Source organism: Canis lupus, chromosome 20 (genome assembly GCF_011100685.1).
Source record: "Canis lupus familiaris isolate Mischka breed German Shepherd chromosome 20, alternate assembly UU_Cfam_GSD_1.0, whole genome shotgun sequence".
In the NCBI taxonomy this organism is placed as follows: Eukaryota; Metazoa; Chordata; class Mammalia; order Carnivora; family Canidae; genus Canis; species Canis lupus.
The window spans coordinates 57,368,378-57,394,196 of NC_049241.1; the positions used below are offsets into that span (position 1 = coordinate 57,368,378).

Below are 25,819 nucleotides of genomic sequence, written 5' to 3' on the forward strand. Positions count from 1 at the left end.
CAAGGACAGGGGCTCCTACACTTGGGATCCTTCTGGACGCCTCCCTGTGCACTTCACGTGGCCGATCTCGTCTGTATGTTTGTCCTAGCCTTTGTTATGTACTCAGCTGCCAAAGGCGAACAGGCGCTTTCCTGAGTTCTGTGAGCTGCTCTGGCAAATTAATTGACCCTGAGAGGAGGGGGTCATGTGAACTCGTTTATAGCCAGCAGTCAGAGCACAGGCGACAGACAGGGGGCTGGCGTCAGAGGTGAGGACAGTCATGTAGGATGAGCCCTGAGCTGGCAGGTGTCCCTCCCAGGCGGGGGAGCCCAGGAAAACCCTCCCCAGACAGGCACGCAGAGCGTTTTCTAGATTTGCTTTTTTTTTTCCTGACCTTACAGATTGTGAGGTTGTCGTGCATAGGATGTTAGATAGTTTAATACTAGAGTTCCCTGAGTGTAATTTTCTTGCTTTGGTTATAATTTTATCACTTACACTTGCGTCCCTAAGCAGTCTGCGAACTTCTACCCAGAGCACACAGCTGTCTGGCACCCGGCCCCTTGCTGGCCCTCTGCTGTAGGGACCCCTCCTTGCAGCCCCCTCGCAGGGGGCTCACAGCATCCATTCTGGACATCTGGGGGTGGGACTGCTGTTGTGCGGGGCAGGAGCTGCCTCCACCTTGCCGGTTGCTGTCACTGCCCTGTCACCCGCCTGCTGGAGTGAGTGCTCATTCCCTGCAGCAGGCCGGGCACTCAGGCCGGGAGTGCCCAGGAGCACATTTGGATGGTCAGAACCTGCAGCGCGGTCCCTTCTGAGTCCCTGAGTCCCCGACCACATACAGCTGGGCATGCTTTCCTCGGTGTGTGACCATTTGCATTCCCTGTGACATTGCCTCGTGGGGGCTTTGGTTGCTTTTTCTGTTTGGCTGCCGGTTTGAAGAGGCTGCCTAGAAGGGCCCACTGAGGCTGCAGGCACCTGTGTAGCCAGGCCGGGGCAGCTGCAGGGACCAAGGCTTGGGCTGGGGTGGAGTCTGCTTTGGACCCAGCCCCGTGTGGCTTGCCCTTGCACTGCAGCCAGGAGCAATGGGAGCGGCGGGCGAGGGAAGGAAGGGCGACCTAGGTACGCTTAGGCCAGGTTCTTTTCCTCTACTATGGGGCCATTGTGGGCACTCACTCGCTGCCAGGAGCTCCCCCAGTCAGGACAAGCACAGATGTCACGGTCACCCCCCCCCACACACACACACACCCTCTGTTCTGGGAGATCTACTGGTTCGGGACTGGAGGTGGGGGGTCCAAGGTTGGGCTTCCCCCACTCCCAGCCGATCCTGCTGTGCCCAGGGCCTGTGGGGGCACAGAGACGGCAGGCACGCCCACCTCCCTATCCCTCCTGGCCTCGGCTTCCCCAGGGCTGCTTCCATAGGCCAGAAGTGCAGCCACATACTATGGTTCTGTCCCTGCTAGGCAGGCAGCCAGGCGCATGGTGGGGGGGACCCCTGGTGTGTAGGGGTCACTTTCTGCCTGTTTGGAATCCACAGGACAGACATTCTTTCAGTGGAAGGACTTAGACCTTTAACCTATCTGGGCAGCTCTGTTCGCTCAGCTGGGTGTCTGGTGGCTCCTGGGGGGACTGGGTCTCTAGGGTCGGTGCTTGCTGCAGGGGGAAGGGTGCTGCTTGAAGGGCACGGAAGAGCACGCCCGGCACAAGTGCCCTGAGCCCCTGTGTAAAACCGGAAGCAGCAGGTCCACCCAGCTCACGTGTGGGATAACGTGTTGGGATTCTGATGATCTAAGGTGGTTTTTCCTTTACGCAGTTTTATTGGGATGTGATTTACATACCATAACACTTATTTGCTTTAAGCTTGAAGTTCAGAGAAATATTTTTAAATTTCCATTTATGGGGCAGCAGGGTGGCTAAATTAAGCGCCCGACTCTTGGTTTTGGCTCAGGTTGTGATCTCAGGGTTGTGAGATGGAGCCCTCCCTCAGTGGGGAGTCTGCTGGAGACCCTCCCCCCCGTGCCCCTCCCCCTGCTCACACGCACTCACTTGCTCTCTCATAAATAAATAAATAAATAAATAAATGAATGAATGAATGAATGAATATTTTAAAAGATTTTATTTATTCATTCCTGAGAGACAGAGAGGGGCAGAGACACAGGCAGAGGGAGAATCTCAAGGAGACTCCCCACCCAGTGCAGAGCCTGCCACAAGGCTCCATCCCAGGACCCTGAGATCACGGACTGAGCAGAAACCTTGAGTCTTTTTTTTTTTTTTAAGATTTTATTTATTTACGAGAAACAGAGAGGTAGAGGCATAGGCAGAGGGAGGAGAAGCAGGCTCCATGCAGGGAGCCCGAGGAGGCACTCAATCCCAGGACTCTGGGATCACGCCCTGAGCCACTCAGTACTCCTGCACCTATGGCTTTTGAATGGTGCTCCCGCCCCTTAGGTGGGCCTTGCTACCCCTACTGAGAGTGATGTGGGCCATGAGGGTGGTGGGAAAGACCATGACTGTGCACAGGGTCTGAGAGCTGACTGCAGAGAGGAGGTGCCCCTGAGGTGGGAAGAGGGGCAGGACAGGGGTGGGGTGCTCACTCTCTTCGGTTGCTGGAACTGTGGTGGATCTGGGCATCTGCGTGGGGCCTTTGGGTTTGTGCTTCTCCAAGGTCGCCACAGCCAAATGGGGTCGAAGACAGCAGCCTCTGTTGTTGCTTACACTTGAATATAGCCAGTAGAATTTCTTTTCATTTCCTCACTGATTTACTGCATTTTTGGGTTAAAATGATTGAAATGATGGTGATGGTAGACAGCAGCCAGGTGGTCCTCTGCAAAGTGGGTAAAATTGTCACCACCCTGTTCCAATTGTGTTGATTTGAAATTTTGTGGTCTGAGACATTCAAATAGCTTGGAACACTGATTTAATTAGACTCCTCAGGGATCCCTGGGTGGCGCAGCGGTTTGGCGCCTGCCTTTGGCCCAGGGCGCGATCCTGGAGACCCGGGATCGAATCCCACGTCGGGCTCCCGGTGCATGGAGCCTGCTTCTCCCTCTGCCTGTGTCTCTGCCTCTCTCTCTCTCTCTCTCTCTGTGACTATCATAAATAAATAAAAATTAAAAAAAAATAATTAGACTCCTCAGTAGGATATTCCTTGTATGCTAGGCTCTCGTGGGCTCAACCACGTGAGGGGCCCAGAGGTCAGCAGTTCTGTGACCTCTGGGCCCCACGTTCATGTACATTGTGGTGTGGGCTCCAAGTCTCTGAGCCGGGGAATCAGTGGGGCCCACAAACAACTCTGGGGAGTGACAGAACCGGCACATTTGGAACAGTCCAGAGAACCTCTCAAATATGATGAAGCAAGTGAGGTGCCCTTTGACAGGTGAGCTGGTCTGTCCAGCACTAAAAATGAGCTGTGCAGCCAGAGACACAAGGAAGCCACACACCATGTGGCTCCAGGTCTAGGATCTTCTGGAAAAGGCAGAGCCGTGGAGGTGGTGACAGGGCCCACAGTGGCCGGGGTGGGGACAGTGCTTCAGCAGAGTAGGGGGTCTATGGGCCAGGGCCTCCTCTGGGCCATGCGGTGACGGGGGCTCGGTGTCCGTGACATTCATGCAAACCCACAGGGCGTGCAGCAGCGATGGTGAGCCCTGGCCACCTGCAGGCTGTGGTTGGTAATGTCCTGATATTGGTCATCACCTGTCACACATATTAGGCTCTGGCGGGGATGCTGGTAATGGGGGAGGCTGTGCGTTTACAGGGAGATGGGGCCTTGGGAACTTCACCTTCCACCCCATTTTGCTGTGAACTTAAAGTTGGTCTTAAAACAAGTCCAGGGTCCAGCCCATGGTCTTCGAGCTGCCTGCACCTCAGAACCAACTACAGGGCTTGCAAAACCCACTCTGGACCTCACCCTGGATGGAGACCCTGACTCTGGTGATCCAGGGACAGCCTAGGAATCTGTTGTGGGGTTTTGTTTGATTTTTGTGGGTTTTTTTGTTAGATTTAAATAAAGTGCTCTTGGGAACTCTGCTAAGTGGCCAGGTTCGAAATGGCTATGCTATTTTATTTTATTTTATTTTATTTTATATTTTTAAAGATTTTATTTATTCATGAAAGGCACAGAAAGAGGGAGAGAGAGAGAGGCAGAGACACAGGCAGAGGGAGAAGCAGGCTCCATGCAGGGAGCCAAATATGGAACTTGATCCCGGGACCCCAAGATCATGCCTTAGGCTGAAGGCAGACGTTAAACTGCTGAGCCACCCAGGGATCCCCATGAAATGGCTTTTTTAGAATAGACCTGAGGAGTTCCTGAGTGAGGGAAGTTTGTATCCTTTGATCTAGGTTAAATCCTCTAACAGAAGACGATGTGGAAAGGGCATGTGTTTCAGCCCTTGATTTGCTCTGTGCTGAAGTGTGAGTTTGCACAGAATAGGCTGAGGTGTTTGAGAAATTGAATCATACTTGCACCTCTAATTTTTTTTCTTTTCCTTCCTTTCTTTCCTTTTGTCTTTCTGGGTGTGTGTGTGTGTGTGTGTGTGTGTGTGTGTCGGGGCTCCTGGGTGACTCAGTTGGTTAAGTGTCCAACTCTTGATCTCAGTCCAGGTCTTGATCTTGTCAGGGTTGAGTTCAAGCCCTGAGTTGGGCTCCACACTGGGCCTGGAGCCTTAAAATAAGTAAATGTCAATGGTATTTAGTCATCTGTACCTTAGACTTTTTTTTTTTTTTTAACTTTTTCTTTTCTTTTCTTTTCTTTTCTTTTCTTTTCTTTTCTTTTCTTTTCTTTTCTTTTCTTTTCTTTTCTTTTCTTTTCTTTTCTTTTCTTTTCTTTTCTTTTCTTTTCTTTTCTTTTCTTCATGAGAGAGAGAGAGAGAAGCAGAGACACAGCCAGAGACACAGGCAGAGGGAGAAGCAGGCTCCATGCAGGGAGCCTGATGTGGGACTCGATCCCGGGACTTCAGGACCATGCCCTGGGCCATAGGCAGGCACTAAACCGCTGAGCCATCCAGGGATCCCCTGTACCTTAGACTTTAAAGTCTTTCTAATTTACATTTTTAATAGAATTTTCTAGATCTAGATTATGTCCACATGCCCTTACCATTTTTGTAAAAGGGGAATGAATACTCTGCTGCTTTGTTAGCCGTGTTGTGTGTGAGTAGAAGGGGACTATGATCTCTGTGCTTTCTTTACCTTCCCGTGAGGTAACACTAAAGTCCTCCTGTGTGAGCAGGAGACAGATTCTTCTCTGTCCTTGTCACTGTCCCCCCTTTTCCTGTCTGCAGTAGTCACAAGCTACGAGCTGTTTTCCCACCTAAAAACTAACATTCAGGGCAGCCCGGGTGGCTCAGCGGTTTAGCGCCTTCAGCCCAGGGCGTGATCCCAGGGACCCAGGATTGAGTCCTGCGTCGGGCTCCCTGCATGGAGCCTGCTTCTCCCTCTGCCTGTGTCTCTGCCTCACTGTCTCTATCTATCTCTCTGTGTCCCTCATGAATAAATATATAAAATCTTAGAAAAAAACACGTTAAGGCAGGGCCTTCCTGAAAGCCACTTCTGTGAGTCCTCCCGGCTGAGTGCTCTGAGCTTCGGGGACAGTTGTTGGCGAGCTCCACACAGCTGCCTCTATTCCCTGGGGATGCTGTCGTTGGGTAGAGGATTCAGACCAGCAGTTTTTCTGCCGTTGCAGTGCCTCCATTGTTTCTGCGACAGCGTGGAATCCTTTCTCCCTTGTAGGTAGCCCGTCCTTTCCCGCTGGCTGCTTTCGAGATTTTCTCCCAGGGTGCCTGGTGGGCTCAGTTGGAAGAGCAGGTGACTCTTGCTCTCAGGGCTGTGAATTTGAGCCCTACGTGGAATGTAGAGATTGTGTAAATAAATTTTAAATTATTTTCTCCTAATTTTCAGGTTTTGGCAGTTTGACTTGTTTGGGTGTGATTTTCTTTTCATTTTCCATCCATGGGTGCTGAGCTTGAACCTGTAAATTTATGTCTTTCATCAAATTTGGGGAAATTTTAGCCATTAGTTTTTCAGATATATTCTGTGTCCCACCCTTTCCTTTCCTGGAACACAGTTATGCGTACATTGCACTGTGTCCCACAGACCCTGAGGCTTCTGTCCTGCTTGGATGGCTTTGTTATCCCAACTTCAAGTTCACTGGCTCTCTATCAGTCTCCACTTGCTCTTCACCCATTCAGTGACTCTTGTTTCAGAAATTGGTTTTCAGTTCTAGAATTTCCATTTGCTTGTTTTGTATAACCTGACTTTCTCTACTGAGATTTTCTCTTTTATTCTTGATGCGGAAATTTTTTGGTCCATGAGAGCATAGTTACAATTGCAAAGTTGAAATCTTTGGGTGTTAATTCCATCATTGGGGCTAGCTTGAGGCCAGTGTGCATTGATTGTCTTTTTTTCTGGAACATAGTAGTATTCTCCTGTTTGTTATTTTGAATAGCTGGCTCTTATTCTGGATATGGTGCCCTGGTATATTGTAGAGGCTCTAGACTCTGTTGTGCTTTCTGAGAAGTACTGACTGGGGACACATTACTTTAGGGGACAGTTAGATTGCCCAGCTGAAGCTCCAGCTCTGCCTTTGTTGCCGTGGGCAAGAAGCAGGTGAAATGTCCATTTTTCCTAGCTTTTGCTGGACTGTGCAGAATGTGCCGTGCATGCCTAGTTCTGGGGTCACCTGGGATTCTGGCTGAGTTTATATGCCGAGTGTGGGCACCACCCTCACCCCCTTTCCTCTGGGATCTCCATCCTCGCTTGGCAGCTGCTATGTTTGCCCTAGTCCCTACTTTCTTCTTGAAGCCAGGAGACATAGGTCTCAGCTACTCTGTAGGGTGCTGGAGATAAAAGCCACGAGAAACATGATGCCCAGTGCTTCTGTGGGAGGCTTGGCCTGATGGGAGCTGCTTGGCCATCAGCAGGAGTGGACTGTGCCCGGTGCTTCTGAAAGTTGGCAAGGCCCCTAGACTGTTGGGAGGTCATTGTGTGCAGGTAGACCGCCTTTTATTGATCCAGCAGCAGCAGCAGCAGAACATTTGCGCTTCTCCTTCAGATCTGTAAGGATTTGTGCTGCTCTGTCCATTCAGGTGCCGTTTTTTTATTTGTTTGTTTGTTTTTAAGAATTTATTTATTCATGAGAGACACAGGAAGAGAGGCAGAGACACAGGCAGAGGGAGGAGAAGCAGACTCCATGCAGGGAGCCTGATGGTGGGACTCGATCCCAGGAATCCAGGATCATGCCCTCCTGAGTCGAAGGCAGAAGCTTAACCACTGAGCCACCCAGGCATCCCTCAGGTGCCGGTTTTTGTTTGAACACCTGTTTTGGGTGTTCTTGGGTGTTCACCTAGGAGCAGGACTCTGTTTACTCATCTGAGGACCTGCTGGAGTGTCTTCCTTCCCTGTCATCTGTGTGTGAGGCCTGGTTTCTCCAACACCTGTGGCTTTTTGTTCTTGCCCTTCTAAATCATTAACAGTCATGACCCAGGACGCAGGAGGAGCCATCCGTGCACTGTGATGGGAACTGAAGATCCCTGAGTGGGATTTAGTAATTTGAAGCCTGTTGGGGGGATATAGTGACACTTGTTCCATGGCCCTGACTCTCAATCATAAAATATTCATAATATGTTCTGTGGCTGAGAGAATGCTCGGGGAGCTCCTTTCCCCGTGAGCCTGTGTTTCAGGCAGCTGAGGGTCTCGGGCTGGAGCGGGCTGTGGTCTGGGGGAACGTGAGCGGAGGGTGTGGGGTCGGTGTACAGGGCCCTTGGAGCAGGAACTGCTCTTGTGGTCTCCACCTAGGTCTCTTGGGATGGTGCTGCAGGGGCTGACCCTGGAGTCCTGGCCCTAGTGGACGGCTGGGCACTTTCTAGCGGTTGTTGCTGTAGGTCAGGTGATGGAAGGCTCCGTGTGCTTCATGAGTGCCGGGCTCGCTGAAGCGTGCGGCGTTGGTGGACAACTTCACTGAGCAGGCGGTGGCCACTCACATCCTGGGTTCTCTCTGGCATTGCTGTGACTACGCCTCTGCGTGTCTTCGGGGCAGGGCTGATCGGAGCCTTGTGCCCTGCTGCTCCCAGGAGGGCTCGTCAGGGGCTCCAGACCTCGTGTCAGAACCGTTCCTGATCAAACCTGTTTAAGTGGTAGACACGCTGAATTTGTGAGGAAACCCAAGGGAATCCTAAAACATATGTTCCCACAAACACCGCAGCTTGGCTCACAGGAGTTGAGAGGTAGGAGAGATGCTGGTGGCCTGTCCACATGTGGCAGGGACATGCACACAGCGAGTGTGTGTCCCTCGTTGCAGGAGAGGCAGCTGGGGGTGACAAGCTCAAAAAGGGGGCGAGGAGAGGGCTAGGTGTTGAGCAGCCAGTGGGGCGTCGGCCTTGAGGGAGCCCATGAGGTGGGCAGGAGCCAAGGATGCCAGGTGGTGGGACCTGGGGGTTAGGTCCCCACTTGTGCAAGTCTGTGCAAGTTGTTAAAAGGTTAAACTAGAGATCAGGAAAGATTTCTGTGTCTTAACTTCCTGTGTTGAAGCTATTCTTTTTAACTTTTAAAACTTTTCAATGTAGAAAATGTCAGCTGGGGCGCCAGGCTGGCTCAGCTGGAGAAACATGCAACTCTTGATCATGGAGACCTTGCTGTCAGGTCATGATCTCTCAGGGTCATGAGTTCAAGCCCCACGTTGGGTGTAGAGATGGCTTAAAAATAGTCTTTCAAAAGAAAAATGTGAACTATAAACACAAGTTGGGAAAATGGAATAAATAGATCTTGAGGCACTTGCTCCCAGAACCCTCCTTTCCCCTTCAGGAGGATTGTGAGGGAATCCTGGGCATCTTACACACCGAAATGGCTTTTTTTTTTTTTTTTTAATTTTTATTTATTTATGATAATCACACAGAGAGAGAGAGAGAGAGGCAGAGACACAGGCAGAGGGAGAAGCAGGCTCCATGCACCGGGAGCCTGACGTGGGATTAGATCCTAGGTCTCCAGGATCGCGCCCTGGGCCAAAGGCAGGCGCCAAACTGCTGCGCCACCCAGGGATCCCTGAAATGGCTTTTTATAAAGATTTATTTATTTTAGAGAAAGAGGGTGAGAGCACGCATGTGTCAATGGGGAGCATCTCAGGCAGACTCCCTACTGAGCCCTGAGCCCAACTTACGGCGGGGCTCGATCTCATAACCCTGAGATCATGACCTGAGCTGAAATCAAGAATCCAGCGCTCAACTGACTGCGCCACCCAGTAGCTTTTTAAAATAATGGTTTTTAAAAATAAATAAAATAACATTTTTATTAGATATTCACACACTATGCAACTCACCTATTTTTTTTTAAAACATTTAATTTATTCATAGAGACACACAGAGAGAGAGGCAGAGACACAGGCAGAGGGAGAAGCAGGCTCCATGCAGGGAGCCCGACGTGGGACTTGGTCCCGGGTCTCCGGGATCATGCCCTGGGCTGGAGACGGCGCTAAACCCGCTGAGCCACCAGGGCTGCCCTACAACTCACCTATTTAAAGAGTACAGTTCCGTGGTTTTTAGCTAGTGCGTTCACAGCAGCACAGTCAGTTTTAGAAGATTCTATCACCCTGTCCACCATAGCACCCCGTGCTCCTTCCCCAGCACCCACAAACCTCACTCTGGATGGGCCTGCTCTGGATGTTTCACAAAGAAGGAATCACACACTATGTGGTCTTTTGTGTTTGGCTTCCTTCTGCAGTAGTTATTCTTAACTGTTCTTGTCAGGCACTAGCAGTTTTTCAATTATTTTTCCTTTTAGGCAAAATACATCTCTCAGTGCATTGATGAAATTAAGCAAGAGCTGAAACAAGACAACATCGCAGTAAAAGCAAATGCAGTCTGCAAGCTGACCTACGTAAGTACCGAGGACTGTTTGCTCAGGGGACAGCACTTCAAGGGACTGCCCCCTCCCACACCCATGCAGCGGTCAGGCTGGTTATCCATCCTTCCTTCCCTTCCCTTCCCTCCTGTTGTCCACCCATTTACCCACTCACCACCCATTTCTACTCACCTGCCAAACGTGGATCAACAGTAGCTCCAGGCACTGGCTTTGGCACACAGGACAAATTCTCAGAGTTGAGGGCGGGCATGCTGTGATGACCCTGTGGCACAGGGCATGACAGACCGCACCTGGACTGGGCCAAACCCCCCCTCATCTGGCCTCTTCTCTGGTCACATGGGAGGGGGAAGGCTTGCCAGGGGGATCCCATCACCTTGTACCTTTTAGGAGGAGCAGGTCCACTCATTGATAGGAGTTTTAACCAATGCTCGTGGATGCTGGCATTTCAGCTGCAGATGCTTATCCACCGCCTCTGTGATTAACCTGTCCCTGTGTGAGGACTAGCATCAGAAGAAATGAAATCCTCCAGGGTGTGTGTTTGGCAAGGCCCACCCACTGGGAGTGTGCGTGGTGTTTGCTTCTCCGCCAACTGAGACAGAATGTTGAATGTTGGGGTTTAGGTCTTGGCGTGTGAATGGAAATCACTGTGCCTGTCTTTCCAACAGTTACAGATGTTGGGATATGACATCAGCTGGGCTGCCTTCAACATCATAGAAGTGATGAGCGCCTCCAAGTTCACATTCAAGGTGAGGCAGATGAGCTTGCTGTGGGACCTGAACCCTGTGATGACGGGCAGAAGGGCACAAGGGTGTCCCCTGGCGGGAGGCGAAATGTGGGATACGAGCCTCAGTGTTGTAGTCTTAATTAATTCTATCTACATGATGTTTTTCTTTCAACTTTAAGGGAGGTCTGTGAAATGATGGGTTCATAGGGTTCGTTATATATTTTGTAATATTAGTTTAAATAAAGTTATAACTCTATCCCAAAACAAGCAAACACCGTCTCACACAGAGGCCACCATATGCCCACCGCCCCAGGGCCTTGTAGTGGTTTCTGAGCATTTCCCTTCACCTCAAGGGGGCCCTGCTCGCGAGTGATCTGGGGAGCTGCCTCCTTCTCACTTGATAACGTAACGTGAGTGTGTCTCCCATTTTAGTAAATATTTTGCAAAATGATTGTCAACACCCACAGCCCATTGGAGAGCATTGTGTAGTTTCCCTGGGTTGCAGCGCCCACCTGTGGTCACTGCCTGGGTCAATCTCGGGCTCCTTCTGGCAGATGCAGTTGTCCTGCCTGCGGGCTACTCTTGGTGAAGAAGGAAAATGCTATAGTCGCCAAAATTGGGGAGGCGCTGTGTGCACGCATTAAAGCATCACGTACAAGTACACACGTGACGTAGATGTCCGTGTCGGCCTGGCAGGGAGATCTGAGTGCTAAGAAAAGCCAGCACTTAGGATGACTTCCATATTTGATCCCAAGGGCAGTTCCTGGCTGCCAAGGAGGTAGTCAGAAGACATGCTAGGAAGAGGACTGGATGGTGTAGATGACCTTACAAGACCTTTTGTGTTTCAAAGACTGCATCCTCTGAGCTCTAGGGGGGCTCCTCCTCCTCCTCCTTAAAGGACTTCCTGCCATCCACCCACCTGTGGCCCCGCAGCCTGCTGTAGGCTGGAGCTGCCTGGCCCAAGAGCTGCTTGGCACAAAGCTTGAAGCTCAGGGGATGGGCTAGGGCTACTTCCTCTGGAGTGTGCAGCCCTTGTCTCATGTCTGACGCCCTCATGTCTGACTCACAGCGGATCGGCTACCTTGCTGCTTCCCAGTGCTTTCATGAGGGGACCGATGTCATCATGCTGACAACGAACCAGATCCGCAAGGTAGGCAGCTCTCCTGCACCCACGGCCGTCAGTGGCCCTCACTGAGTGCCCTCATGTCACCTTCTCCCCGCAGTGTTCTCCATGCTGGCCTTTCTGGTGCTCCAAGTGAGCAGTAAGTAGAAGCACTGAGGTCAGCAAGCTCTGGCTATTCTGGCTATTGTGACCCCTTCGTAAGCCTGTGGCTTCTGAACACGGTGCTGCTATTGTCAGAGGACACCCGGAAGTGGTGTAGCTGGTGTGTGTGTCTGCTCTCAGGCACTGGGCAAGACCAGACAGTTGCTAGACGTCCCTCTTCCCTCACTGGTGCCTCTGGGTGCTGGCAGGCTGGCTCCTGGCCGCTCTCCTCTGCGGGGGCGTGCTCACTGAGGTTGCACACCCTTCCTAGTGTGGACCTTTCTGCCCACTGTGTCTTTTTTTTTTTTTTTTTTTTTTTTTAAGAAAGTGTATGCTTTGGGGTTGGGCAGTAGGAGGGGAGCAGAGGGAGAGGGTCAGCAGACTCTGTGCTGAGCGCAGAGTCCGACTGGGGCTCCATCTCACGATCCCGAGATCATGACCTAAGCCAAAAGCAGGAGTCAGACACGTAACTAACTGCACCACCGAGGCGCCCCTACCCACTGGGTCTTTTGAGTCCCCATACGTATGTCTCAGTCGTGTGGAATTATTTTGTGTCTGGAGATGGTCTTGAAGATCACGAGTAATAAATTTCTTCATTGGCTGTAGAGCTTTGAGCATCTCCTGTGGTGTAATGAGGGGGAGAATCCGGCTCGGCTGTGGTTGGGTGTACAGGCCAGACCACTTGAGTTGTGGTTGCCCCATAGGGGGACCTGGTGACCTAGGCTGGGCTTCTGGACAGGTCCCGCAGCACTTGGGCAGCACAGCACTGGCCAGGGTGTATCTTGGCACTTGGCACAGGACAAGCCGCTGGGCTGAGCACGTGAGCCTGTGGTTCCGAGGCCGCCAGCCGTGGGTCAGGTGAAGCGGCAGCACAGGGCATCATGGGCGCCATGGGGCTGAGGGGCACGCTCAGCTGGGAGCAGTGATGGGGTGTGTCACGGGAGGGCAGCAGGAAGAAGGAACATGGGGGTCTCTGGCCCAGCTTGGGTTTTCCTGCAGCCATCTGGGCACAGGCGTGTCCCCTACCCATCCTTTTGTAGCCACCTCTGCGTAGACATAGATGGCTCCTGCCTCGGGCAGAGGTGTGCTCCAGGCAAGTCACCTAGATCTGCTCTGCTGGGAGACGGCGTGAGCCTGAGACGTCCCCATAATTGAGCAGAGGACACACCTGCCCTGTTAAAAAATATTGTTCTCCATTTTTGTCCCTGATGTTTGTGGTCGGCATATGCGTCATTACCAGTAAACCTATGACTTCTGGAACGGCTTCTGTGGACCGTCCCTGTCCCCCACCCCTCATCCCCTTCGGTTGGAGCTCTCCCCACTTAATGGGGACCTGAGTGTTTTCTCCACAAAACTCCATTTCTGAAAAGCCCTATGGTGGCTCTTCCCTGGCCCTTTGTAAATCCTGCTGTATCAGGGGTCTGGCTGTCTGGGCCCCGACACAGTCATGTCACGTCAACCTGGGCTGGAATGGATTCCAGAAGTCAGTGTTTTCAGGTTATTATCGCAGTCTAGGAGGTGACCTATTAAAGTGCCTCTCAGTGTGTTTTTACCACGTCTATGTGAAGTTTGGGAGTTCCTTAGGTAGGAAAGTCTCCCTGGAGTGAGTTTGTGATGCGGATGTCATTTTGCTGGTTTTGAGGCAAGGCTGTTCTCTGGTCAGTGCAGTGAGAACAGCACCGAGTGACCAGAGGTCTGGGGTGGGGGTGCCGTTCTCATGGTGGATTTTCCTGCTCACCTGAAAGGTGAAATTCGGGCCAGAGCTGCCCTGCCTTTGGGAGGAATGGTCCTGGCTCTCATGGAGGAGAAACCCCAGTAGAGGCAGAGGTCCCGGGTTCTGCTCTGCCCTCATCAGCCTCCTGGGGTTCGCAAGCAGGCAGTCACCTCGAGAGCTGGGCGCTGGTGCCAGCTCAGCCCCAGTGGTGGCGCTGGGATACCGGGCTGTGCCTAGTTGAGGGCAGCGCTCACTGTGTGCCTCGCCCCACGGGGCCAAGACAGCCCTCCCTTTGCCATCCTGGTTCTTTGGTGACAGAGCCTGGAACTGGCTGCTGCTGGTTCCTCCTCATGCAGGCCCAGCCCCAGGTCCCGAGCTGGGAGCCGATGACGCACAGTTGGCACCTGCCTGCTGACCCCTCTCCCTCCCTTTCCAGGACCTGAGCAGCCCCAGCCAGTACGACACTGGCGTTGCGCTGACTGGCCTGTCCTGTTTTGTTACCCCAGATCTTGCCAGAGACTTGGCCAACGACATCATGACACTGGTGAGTGAGTGTCCCCAGCGCCCCTTGGTCTTTGCTCTGTGACATGATTTGGTCCATTCAGGGCCTGGAAAACCAAGGTTAAGCATCACACCGAGAACAGAAATTCCCCCAGATGAACTGGGGATCTAGTTGCAGTGTGTGTCCCTCCCCTATGGGATCTGGTCTCCAGGCCATTGTCGCCCTTACATTCTTTTCTCGCCTCCTTTCAAATAGTCCTGCTTGGGGATGGAGGTGGGTGGCCCTGGGGCGAGTGCCCATGCCGCGCAGTGCGTGCCCCGTCGGCTGCCGCCTCCCTGCAGCAGGGGTGCCAGTGGTGGCTCGCAGGCTGTGCGCGCACAGTTGGCGCGGTCCTTCCTTCCTGCTTGGTCCCTGACGCCATGTGTTCCTCTTTGGCCACAATTTGACTTCCTGTGCTTCAGTCCATCTGAAGGGCGGAAGCCCCAGCCAGTGCTGATCTCCCGGGTGTCCAGAGCGTCTTTCTAAATAACGTGTCCTCTCAGGAGTCGTGGTCCTTAAGAGGCCTGTGGTACACCCGAACCACCTGACTGGCAGGCCTCTTCCCACTGGTTTTATCCAGGCAGATCAGAAAGGTGGCTCCTTTCCTCCCTGGAGAGTTCTGTCCACACGGGGTCAGCCTGTTTGCTGGACAGATGGATAGGTCCTGGCTTGTGGTTTCAGACCGTACACGCTAGCAGCTTCTAGTCAGGGGCCGGCACACCACAGCCCTGCCATGTGCTGGTGGCCACCCATTGTAAGTCGCTTTGCCCACCCGCTCACTTGCTCACGTGGTGTCCCTGGTGGCTTCTGCGGTGCAACAGCAGCACCACAGATGCTGCCCTTCAGGCCCAGACAGCGTGCCGATGCCGTGCTGGCGGAAACAGCCACACTAAGTTGGGGGACTTAGCTTTCTTGGGGTGTGGCTCCCCGGGGCCCTGACAGGTGATAAGTGCGCCCCCCTGAGGGCAAGAGGCCTTCCTGGCCAGAGAAAAGTTCCAAAAGGACAAGGGCTCCAGGATAGTCCCATGTAGAGGTGGGGGAGGCCTGGGCAGCTCTTGGCATCCTACTTGGGGGACAGGCCTTTGCAGCTGGAGGAGTCAGGCCAGCATTGACTAGCGGAGCCTCTTTTTTCCAATTAGGGTCCCCTCCCTCCCTCTCTGTCCTTCATTGGGTTCACGTGAGTCTGAGAAAGGGCCTTGGCCTCTGCAGGGCAGGTCTGAGGTCACGGACATAGGGAAGCTGGTGTCAGTTCCATCCAAGACCCTGTTTTATGATCCCTGTGCTTGGGGCAGTGAAGCAGGTGCGCAGGCCTGACACCAGATGAGCTGGAGAGAGGGTTTCCCTCCAGGTGATGGAGGGGAGACCGGGGTGGGTATGGGGGGGTGAGGCGTGGCTAGGGGAGACGGAAAGACCTGGGTGGTGGGGGAGGGGAGGGAAGAGCAGGAGTGTGGAGGGGAGGCTGACCGGCCCTCTGCTCCTGCAGATGTCACACACCAAGCCATACATCCGGAAGAAGGCTGTGCTGATCATGTACAAGGTGTTCCTGAAATACCCCGAGTCGCTGCGCCCTGCTTTCCCCCGCCTGAAAGAGAAGCTGGAGGACCCTGACCCTGGTTGGTTGATTTATGATGGGACAGCGGGGCTGCAGGGCTCCACCAGCATCTGCAAAGGACTGGTGGAGGGGGTTGCAAGGAAGGAGTTGAGGGGCACTAGGTCCTGGGCCCTCCGTCCTGGCATCCCACCAGACGGCATCTCCTTACTTCCTGGCTCCATGAGATGCCAGGTTTGCCTTCTGCTTTCCCTGCTCTGGCCCCAGACGCCACTTCCATTTCTCCAAGGAACCTGGTCCCATTTGTTGGTGTGGGATGTAGACATCAGGCCCCTCGCTGCCAGGCAGTAGACACCCAGCATCCACGCAACTGTACCTGGCTGCCTGGCTGGCTGTCCACACGTTAGCATTCACGGCTTTATTCTGACACCTTGATTTAAGTCCCTCACCACAGGGCTCATGCCAGCTTTCTACCTGTTCTCTGTAAATCCTTCTCTCGTCAAGGACTCTCTGGAGTGAGCACACATCGGACAGGTTCTCTAAACAGGAGGCAAGGTCCAGCTTGTTCCAGTGGAACCTGCCTTGTATCAGGGAGAATGACAGAGTGTGGAAAGTTCTGATAGGGGAAGTAGGAGCCAAGGTGGCAGGTGGGGGGTGCCCTGCACCAGAGTGACTTTGATCCTGCAGGGGGCCAGCCCCAGACTCAGGCAACTCGTGGTTGGTGCTTGAGCTACCCCAGGTGATGGGCATGGTGCAGGCACAAAGCAGAGGTCCCTGCACTTGGGGTGACTAGCCAACTGAGGAGGACCCTCCCGGATAAGGGTGCAGCCCTCATATCGATGATGCTCTTACTGATGACATGGTCTCCCCTTAACTTCAAAGGGGTGCAATCAGCAGCAGTCAATGTCATCTGTGAGCTGGCCAGGCGTAACCCCAAAAACTACCTTTCCCTCGCCCCACTGTTCTTCAAGCTGATGACCTCCTCAACCAACAACTGGGTCCTCATTAAAATTATCAAACTGGCAAGTAGCCCTCCCATCCTTCCCTTTTCTCACCGCGTGGGAACGCCCTGAGTGTACGTGGGTGGGGGGTTGGAGTCAGTGTTGTTCCTGCCCCCAGTGACCCACTGGCCTCTCTTGTCCCTAGTTTGGTGCTCTGACCCCTTTGGAGCCAAGGTTGGGCAAGAAGCTGATTGAACCTCTCACCAACCTGATCCACAGGTGAGCACTTGGCCCCCGCGTGACTGCACCATCTGGCGTGCGCAGGCCTGCACTCCCTCTGGGCACGAGGACCCTGGGGAGAGTCTCAGGGTCAGGAAGCAAACACCCGCCATGTGATTTTGCTCCAGGGAAGGAGCTGTGCTGCTGGGGCACCCGCTGGCCCTCGTAGGACACTGGGGGCTGGTCTGTCCTTTCCCTGGGAATCAGCTTTGGAAACCGCAACAGTAAGAGCAAAGAGAGAGCCCGCGGTTATCCTCTAGCTCATGAGTAGACGTAGGTTGTCTGCTGCAAGAGCTATAGCCGTGTGTTACTTGTCGGTTCTGGAGTGTTGCAAGAGCTCCCACATGGCTCCAGGGGCCTGCACTTAAACTGTGGGAGCTTGGTGGCAGGTGGCACAAGAGCGAGCTGGGGCCCGAGGCCACATCAGACCTGGAGCTGTGTGCCCTGCGTGAGGCCCCAGCCTCCATCCCTGGGCTTACAAGCAGATCAGACAGTGAAAGGTAATTGGGTAGAACTGGCGCTTGGGCCTGAGATGTCGTTGGTTTTAAACGCCCCCCAGCACTGCTGGTGTGGTGTGGCCCTGAGGTTTTCAGAGGAACTAGCAGCAGGCCCTCAGTCTTGTGACCATGGATGTGGATGGGCTAATGGTCCCTCGTCTCTGGGACATGTGGCAGCACCGCACTCGGGTTTGAGTGACTTGGGATCCAGAGTGTCACCAGTGAGGAGGTAGGAATGGAGTAGATGCACCTGGTGCCCGCCCTCAGTTGTCACCCTGGCCATGCTCGCCACATCCCCTGAGAGTGGCACTGCAGCCATGGACTTCTCTTGCCTGTGTGTGGCCACGTCTTACTGCCCCCTGCCCCTGCCCAGCCCCCAAGGTAGAGCTAGGTGGTGAGGGTCCTGGGTTGGGACAGACGTTTAGTGAAGTTTTTCTTCACGGGCATCACAAGATGGAAAGATTCCAGGAATAGGCTCCACTGGTGGGAGCATCAGAAGCCACCGTTGGCAGTTAGAAAGGGAGACTTGTGTCCCTTGGGGAGTGCTGTGGACCTGGGTGACAGCGGCGTGCAGCGGGGGCCAGCAGGCATGTGCTTTCCCTGCATTCCTCAGGCGTTCTGGTTCTCACGCCTCTGCTCTTGTTCCTTCTCCAGCACGTCTGCCATGTCCCTTCTCTACGAGTGTGTGAACACCGTCATCGCAGGTGAGGGGCTGGCCACCGGGTCTAGAGTGGGCGGCTGTGGCACGTGGAAGGCCCTCCCCACTCCCACCTGGGCGTCGAGGTGGGGCCCCGTGGTGCAGGGAGGATCCCAACTTTCTTTGCCCCCTGTCCCTGCCACCCTCGTCTGGAGCCCCTTGGGAGGTGTGGATGGCTCGTGGCACATCTGCCCCCTGAGCCCCCTGGTCCCAGTGCTGCTGGGACTGCCCCCTGCTGCTCTTGGCCACTCGTTCCTCTGCCAGCAAGACCATTTTCCCTGAGGATTTTAGAGCAAATCTCAGGCACTGTGCTCTCCCCCCGTGGATTCTTAAGCGCAGGAACCTACTATGAAAAGGTTTCACGAGCTGGGACCAGGAGGCGCTCCTCAAAGTCTCCCTGGAATCCCGCTGAGTTTGAGTCAGTCTCCCACCAAGGGCCACACACAGCATCGGCTGATGTGTTTCACACACTTGACGAGCCTGACTGCCCATGTGATTGGTTTGAACCAGAGTCATGGCCCACGGGGTTTACCTCCTCGGTCCCTGCCTATCTGCCCAAAGTTGGGAAGCCAGCCTTACGGTCCTTCCTCAAGGCCCTGTGGGGACTTGAAATTCCACAGTTCACAGGAAACCAGCCAGGGTCCACACTCCACGATGACAGCTGTGTGGGCACGGAGGCTCAGTGGCACAGTGGAGAGGAAGGGTGGGCATTTGGGGCAGGCGAGTGCCCAGAGGCAGCAAATGCAGAAATTGGAGAATGAGTCTGTGTGTCTGCAGTGGTCGGTGGGGAAACGGGTGCAGCAGGATCAGTGCTGTGCTTGGTGATGGTCAGGGGGCTTGGGGGCATAGGGCGAGGCAGCAGGCCTGGCAATGCCTGTTTGGTGGGTCTCAGGAGGTTGTAAGAGCCAGGCAGGTAGGGTTGGCGCGGGTTCTGTGGGACTGCCCTGGACAGGGGTGCCTGCTTTGGGGCTTTGGTCTGTGCTCAGCAGCCAGATGCTGTCTGGTCAGCCAGCCTCTCAGGAGAGCAGTCCGCCCGACAGCTCCCGGTGTGCGGTGTTTCTGGCTGCTGGCCCCGAGTGAGTGAGCCTCTGCACGCCTGGTGAGGTGTGGGGACTTCCTGAGGCCAGGTTTTCTGTTTCAGTGCTCATCTCCCTGTCCTCTGGCATGCCTAACCACAGCGCTAGCATCCAGGTATGTCCTTGCGTGCATGTGGTGGTCCACCCCGCAGCCATCACTCACACGTGGCACCCTGCTCTGGGCCCTGGCCAGCTTGTGTCTGTGGAGTTGACAAGCCAGGGGTGGGGGGGACACGAATGTTAGTGCCCCAGAAGTTACTGACATGTCATTGTGTGCTTTGGGGGACATTCCACAAGCATGTGTCCCTGTTGGTGGTTGCAGGCAGCCATCATGCTGGGTGCTCTGCGGAGTGGGGCCCGGTATTCTCTGTCCCTGCCTGGTCCCAGGAACCCTGGGCTGGATCAGGGTGTGAGGCGGGCCTGGGGTCACTGACTTCACTATTGTCTCAGAAGGCATGACCAGTGTCACCATCCCCTTTGCAGCTCTGTGTTCAGAAATTGAGGATATTGATAGAAGACTCTGATCAAAACCGTGAGTCCCTCCTCCCTCCTCCCTCTGCACACCCGTAGGTCCTGTGTCTCTGTAGCCCTGAGGTCCTTGAGCTTTAGGAGAGCAGGTGCTTGTGGTGAGCTGTGTGGCCTGGCGTGTGCAGGCTGATACTTGAGCTTCAGGAGTGTTTTAAAGACACCAGCCTTTGGTGGCCTAGTTATGGCCCCTGCACCCACTCTCCTCGTGCGTGCGGGGCATCCCTGCTGCCGTCTTGGAGTGGGACTCAGCGGGTAGGGCCGGCTGGAAAGGTGGGCCCTGGGCAAGGTCCTTGAGCAAGACGTGGCTCCTCCAAGCCCCAGTTCCAGCGCGGGGCTCAGGGAGGTCAGTAGCAAGCCTCCGGGTGTGGCCCGGAGCTGCCGGTGCCGCTCCTCCAGGGTCTCCTGTGAGCACTTGGTCCCGTGGGAGTGCCCGCGGTTTCCTGGGATTGACAGGGTGCTTTAGCTGTATCTCCTGGCAATCCTGGCACTTCTCCCAAAGAGTTTAAAGTAACCCTGGTGCACCTTGCTGGCTCGCCTGCAGGGGTCTAGCCAGTCACGCGCCCCCAGGCAGGAGTGGCAGGGGCTGCTGAGGACTCTGCATTTTTGTTTGGTGCAGGGGCTTCCACGCTTGTGCTGTGTGAGGCCAGATAGTAACTTTTCTCAGCTTTGCCGGCCCTGCATCGTCTGCCACTGTGCCAGCGGTGGGCACGGCCGTGTGCCTGTGCCAGTGGCGTTCACAGAAACGGGCTTCGAGTCAGACCTGGCCCGTGGCCTGCAGTTCATCACTGTAGCTTCAGAGGGTTGTGTGTTTGGGTTGCTTTAGGGCAGTCACACCTGGTATGTGTGAGGTCCCTGGGCGTGCAGGGCCTGGAACTTCTCTCCCAGCACCCATCGTGCCACTTACGACCCCTGGGGGCCCGCATGCAGCTGGTTCTGACCGAGTCTAGGTTGTCGGGCCCGGGCTGCAGACCCGGCCTCGCTCTTTCTGTGCAGGCCCTGAAGCACGTGAGGGCGCATCCAGGTTAACTGCATCTCGCCATCTCTGCAGTGAAGTACCTGGGCCTGCTGGCCATGTCCAAGATCCTGAGAACACACCCCAAGTCTGTGCAGGCCCACAAGGACCTCGTCCTACAGTGTCTGGATGACAAGGACGAGTCCATCCGCCTACGGGCCCTCGACCTCTTGTATGGAATGGTGTGTGCCCCGCCCCAGGCCTGCGTGCCCTGCCCCAGCTTGGTCTGGCCCCTCCCTCAGCAGCCCCCTTCTCCTCATCCCCCACCCCCCAGGTGTCCAAGAAGAACTTGGTGGAGATTGTCAAGAAGCTGATGAGCCATGTGGACAAGGCCGAGGGCACGACCTACCGCGACGAGCTGCTCACGAAGATCATCGACATCTGCAGCCAGTGCAACTACCAGCACATCACCAACTTCCAGTGGTCCGTGCCCCACAGCCCAGGGGGGCGGGGGCTGGTGCCAGGGGCACTCCTCAAGGGCTCCCTTCTGCAGGTACATCAGCGTCCTGGTGGAGCTGACCCGGCTGGAGGGCACCCGCCACGGCCACCTCATCGCTGCGCAAATGCTGGACGTGGCCATCCGCGTCAAGGCCATCCGCAAGTTTGCAGTGTCGCAGATGTCTGCGCTGCTCGACAGCGCCCATCTGGTGGCCAGCAGCACCCAGCGCAATGGCATCTGCGAGGTGCTCTATGCAGCCGCCTGGATCTGCGGGGAGTTCTCCGAGTGAGTCGTGCAAGTGGTGCTAGGGGCCACCTGTGCTCCCTGGAGCGAGAGGGGTGCCAGCAGACCTGTGTCCCTGGTCCCCTGGCGGCTGCCCCAGTCTCTCCTTCCTGGGGCTTTCTCTCTGCTGAAAGAGCTGCTTTAAGCACATGTTTTCCTCCGAGAGAACAAGCGAGAAGCTGGTCACAGTGTGGCCCAGGATGGCTGTGTCGTAACCCAAGTCTTGCAGCCAGAGAAGCTTCATCACTCTTAATTGTGCTGTCAGTTTGGTTTTGCTTGCTATTAATCATTCTTTTCTACGGGTACTTTGTGATCGTTCCTTTGTCTAACTTCCTTAGAGTTCTCTTCCTTCTCTCCTGGATGGGGGGAGTGTGTGCATGTGACCCCTGTAGCGGGGCGCCCGCAGGGCTGGCAGCCACAGGGGTGGCGTGCTCATCAGGCCCTCCCTGTCTGCAGGCACCTGCAGGAACCCCATCAGACCCTCGAGGCCATGCTGCGGCCCAAAGTCACTACCCTGCCCGGCCACATCCAGGCCGTGTATGTGCAGAATGTAGTCAAGCTGTACGCGTCCATCCTGCAGCAGAAGGAGCAGGCCGCAGAGCCAGAGGCGGCCCAGGAAGTCACACAGCTCATGGTGGACCGGCTGCCCCAGTTTGTACAGAGTGCGGACCTGGAGGTCCAGGAGCGGGTCAGTGTTTCTCCGGGGGCTCCCATCTCTGGAAGAGCCCATATATTGTGCTTGCGTCTTCCCAACGGCGGCCAGCTTTGCCTTTTCCCAAGGGCAAGGTGCAGAACTCTGTTTTCCAGGGCTCCGCCTCAGCCTGGGGATGTGAGCAGGTCTGGGCCCCCGTGGTCGGGGAGACTGTGTGTAGTGGTCCACAGGTAGAGGCCAGGGAGGGGGTGGGTGGCGAGAGGATGAACAAGTGGGAGATGCTCTGACATTGGTCTTCGGGGGAAGCATCTAGTTGGCAGCAGGTTTCTGGGTGGGAGTTCAGGGTGGCAGTGTAGGCATCCACGGCCAGGCTGCTTCTGATGGCCTGTGGGCTACGTGGAGCTTGTGGTTACCCAAACTGCACGTCAGCATTGAATGCCACTCGGGTCCAGGTGCACTGTGGTTGAGGGCAGCGGCAGGACAGGAGCCCAGCTGGTGGCCGTGGTCCCCATGCATCCATCTGGGAGCCACACACCAGCAGAATCCCAAGTCAGAACCTGCAGAGGACCAGCCGCTGTGAGGCGCCTGGGTGTCTCCTGGAAGGAGGCGCTGCAGGTCACTTGGGGCCTCACAGGCCCGTTCAAGGGCTTTTCTCGGACAACCGTGCTCTCTGCTCGTGACGTTGTCTCATCTGTGGGCCTGTTTCACTCTTCAGCCTCTTGCAGACTGACACGGAGGCTGGGGCTGGTTTCTTCCTCGGCGCATGCTTCCACGAAGCCCATGGCTTCTCTGAGCTTTCCAGACATTTTCAGTATGGCTCGGGCAAGGGGCAGCCATGCTCGCTTTCCCTGGGCTGGGCATCCACAAGGTCTGAGCAGTTAGCTGTGACGCTCAGTGGCCTTCAGGGCCAGTTCTCTCTGACCCTTTGTGACTCCTCTGTGGTCCCCTCAGGCGTCCTGCATATTGCAGCTAGTCAAGCACATCCAGAAGCTTCAGGCTAAGGACGTGCCAGTGGCTGAAGAAGTGAGTGCCCTTTTCGCTGGGGAGCTGAACCCGGTGGCTCCCAAGGCACAGAAGAAAGTTCCAGTTCCTGAAGGGTGAGCTGCACAGCCCATCAGAGGGTATGGGCCGGGGTGGCAGGAGGGAACTGCAGCAGGGCGTTCACTGGTGTCTCTGTCCCAGTGGCTGGGAAGTGGATGAAGGCAGCCCTTGCCTGTAAACTTCGGGGCCTTGTGAGCCTGCACAGGATCGTCAGGACACACAGGGATCATGAGGGCCAGCCCTGTGCCGGGGGCCCCTAGACGAACTGGGATGGCTGTGATTTCAAGTAGTGGCCTAGTCTTCGTGTCCTTGTTTCCAAGAGGACGGGGTGTTCCTGATGCACATGCTGCTTTGAGTGTCCAGGGCCAGGCGCACAGCCTGGAGCTGCCTTGTGACCTCACTGTGTCTTATAGCCTAGACCTGGATGCTTGGATCAATGAGCCACCCTCAGACAGTGAGTCTGAGGACGAGAAGCCCAAGGCCATCTTCCACGATGAGGAGCAGCGCCAGGCCAAGCAGCGGCAGCCTGAGGCGGATGAGGAGGAGCTGGCCCGGGTGAGCACTGACCCATGGAGGCAGGGGTTCATTCACAGGGGCAGATGGCCTCACTCAGAGCACAAGTGACTACACAGTCGTATTGTCCTCTGGGCAGCACTGAGCTACCTTCTGAAGACTGGTTGGGGTTTGTTGAAATGGGTAGTAGCGTCTCTTGAGGCCAGAGCTCCTCAGAGAGAGGCATGGGGGCTTTGCTCCTTTCCTCTTGGGTGCGGGATTTACAACATGCAATGTGGAGATGGCCTGGAAAAGAACAAAGATACTGCGGCCCCCCAGCTCCCCACTGCACCTTGTCTGGCTCCTTTCTTTCTGAAATACGGGGTCCCTCTAGGAGCTCCTCCTCTCCTCATGACCTGTCCTGCCCTTGTCCCACCCCTCTGCAAGCTGAACCTTTAGGCAATGTGATCTGACTCCTAGCTCAGCTCTTCTTTGGAGCTGAGTGGCCTCAAATAGCTCACCCAGCCTCTCTGAACTCCCATCCTTGAAACAGAGCTGGTCATCTCCACCTCCTGAGCTCCTTCCTGACCTCAATCCTGCTGTGGTCTTCCTATTGGCTAAGGGCTAACAGTAAAGTTCTGTGGCTTCCCAGGCCTGCCTGGGGCCGGGAACATGGAGGTAGCCCACGCCCAGAAGGGAGGGCATGTGTTCCACCTGTATGTAGTCACTGACATGTGTCTTGACTCCCGTCCCTGCAGCGTCGAGAAGCCCGGAAGCAGGAACAGGCCAACAACCCATTCTACATCAAAAGTTCCCCGTCCCCCCAGAAGGTAAGACTGGTTCCAAGTCGTCCTGGTAAACATTTCCTCCCCCACAGCCTCATAAGAGCCCCGTCCGCACTCAGAAAGACAGCAGAGGTATCCTCTGCAGGGTGGCACTTCATTGTCACAGTTGCAGGGTGGCACTTCATTGTCACAGTAGATCCATGTGACCCAACTGCCAGGTGGGTCCTGCCTACAACACCGAGTGAAGGCAGCGTTTAGATCATAACGCAGGTGGTACCCACTGTCTTTGTCCACATCCTTCACCCGCTGGGTGCCCCCCAGGTAGACCCGGCTGCCCATGAGTAGTCTCTTGGTTCCCTCCTCTGGGATTACCAGGTAACCTCGTGACTCTGCTCAGCCTTCTCAGGGGCCACAGATGGCCCCCACCACTCCTGCAACATCTGGCTTTCTGACTCTGGCCATCCTGGTGGGCGCTAAGTACTCGTTAGGTACAGGCCTTATATCTGGCTTGGGCTCATTTACATAGACAGGCCAGTCTCCCAATCTAGCCAGCCACTCTCCCCACCATGCCCTATTGGAGCTACAAGGCCCCAGGCCGTCTGCCTCTTTTGTGCTGGGCTGCAGCCCCTGCTCAGGCATCCCTCTCTGTCCTACCTGTTCTGTCCAGTAACACCCTGATGCTTACTTCTCCAGCGGTACCAGGACGTGCCTGGGGTGGAGCATATACCTGTGGTGCAGATAGACCTCTCGGTGCCCCTGAAGGTGCCAGGCAAGTGTTTGCATGGGCAGCATAAGCCCGCCCCAGGAGTTCCCATAAGCGAGGGCAGTGGGAGCTGAGTTCAGGTCCCAGATGCTGTCATGGGCCAACCTTGAAAGCCTCCAGCTTGGCATGCTAGCTCTCTGCTGCACCCCATGCTGCTTCCTTGGCTGGGGCAGGTCCCAGCTTGGGGGCTGGACAGGAGGCACGAGTCAAGGACCCAAGTGTCTTTGCACTGTTGCCACCTCATTTTTTCCCCAAGCCCTAGCTCCCCACGTGTCCCTGCTGCCCTGGGCCTGCACGTCAGCATTCTGAAAGCCTCTGCCTCCAGGCAGCCAGAGGGGTGGTGCCTACACGATTCCTCACCTCCCTCCAGCACAGACCACAGAGGGCTGTGGGGCCCCCTTCCTGCTGAGTCTGTGGGGGCCACCCGCCCCCACCTGGCTATCAGGGCAGCAGCCAAGCACCGGGTCATGTGCACACCCGCAGGGATGCCCATGTCGGACCAGTACGTGAAGCTAGAGGAGGAGCGGAGGCACCGCCAGAGGCTGGAGAGGGACAAGAAGAGAAAGAAGAAGAAGGACAAGGACAAGAAGGGCAAGCCTCGGCGCCACGGCTCCCTGCACACAGAGAGCGACGATGACCTGGCCCCAGCGCAGCAGGTGGACATCGTCACCGAGGAGATGCCTGAGGTCAGCCTGTTAGGCCTTCCCGTCCTTCCGCTTCT

General features: G+C 55.3%; 1 protein-coding gene across 3 annotated transcripts in view; it reads left to right on the forward strand.

The window, feature by feature from the left end:
* Positions 1 to 25,819, forward strand: part of AP3D1 (adaptor related protein complex 3 subunit delta 1) — a 39,007-nt gene that overhangs the window by 4,535 nt on the left and 8,653 nt on the right. For 2 of the 3 annotated variants that reach the window (XM_038567914.1, XM_038567916.1), the window contains exons 2-20: positions 9,742 to 9,837; positions 10,488 to 10,568; positions 11,616 to 11,696; positions 13,961 to 14,068; positions 15,549 to 15,678; positions 16,497 to 16,636; positions 16,761 to 16,834; positions 17,986 to 18,035; positions 19,170 to 19,219; positions 19,588 to 19,636; positions 20,681 to 20,826; positions 20,919 to 21,067; positions 21,138 to 21,368; positions 21,822 to 22,053; positions 22,969 to 23,114; positions 23,472 to 23,613; positions 24,309 to 24,380; positions 25,029 to 25,104; positions 25,582 to 25,784. In XM_038567914.1, the coding sequence (XP_038423842.1) occupies positions 9,742 to 9,837; positions 10,488 to 10,568; positions 11,616 to 11,696; positions 13,961 to 14,068; positions 15,549 to 15,678; positions 16,497 to 16,636; positions 16,761 to 16,834; positions 17,986 to 18,035; positions 19,170 to 19,219; positions 19,588 to 19,636; positions 20,681 to 20,826; positions 20,919 to 21,067; positions 21,138 to 21,368; positions 21,822 to 22,053; positions 22,969 to 23,114; positions 23,472 to 23,613; positions 24,309 to 24,380; positions 25,029 to 25,104; positions 25,582 to 25,784 (2,256 nt within the window). Of the gene's footprint in view, positions 1 to 9,741; positions 9,838 to 10,487; positions 10,569 to 11,615; positions 11,697 to 13,960; positions 14,069 to 15,548; positions 15,679 to 16,496; positions 16,637 to 16,760; positions 16,835 to 17,985; positions 18,036 to 19,169; positions 19,220 to 19,587; positions 19,637 to 20,680; positions 20,827 to 20,918; positions 21,068 to 21,137; positions 21,369 to 21,821; positions 22,054 to 22,968; positions 23,115 to 23,471; positions 23,614 to 24,308; positions 24,381 to 25,028; positions 25,105 to 25,581; positions 25,785 to 25,819 lie in introns of those variants that run through there. The other variant, XM_038567915.1, reaches the window with a different exon arrangement.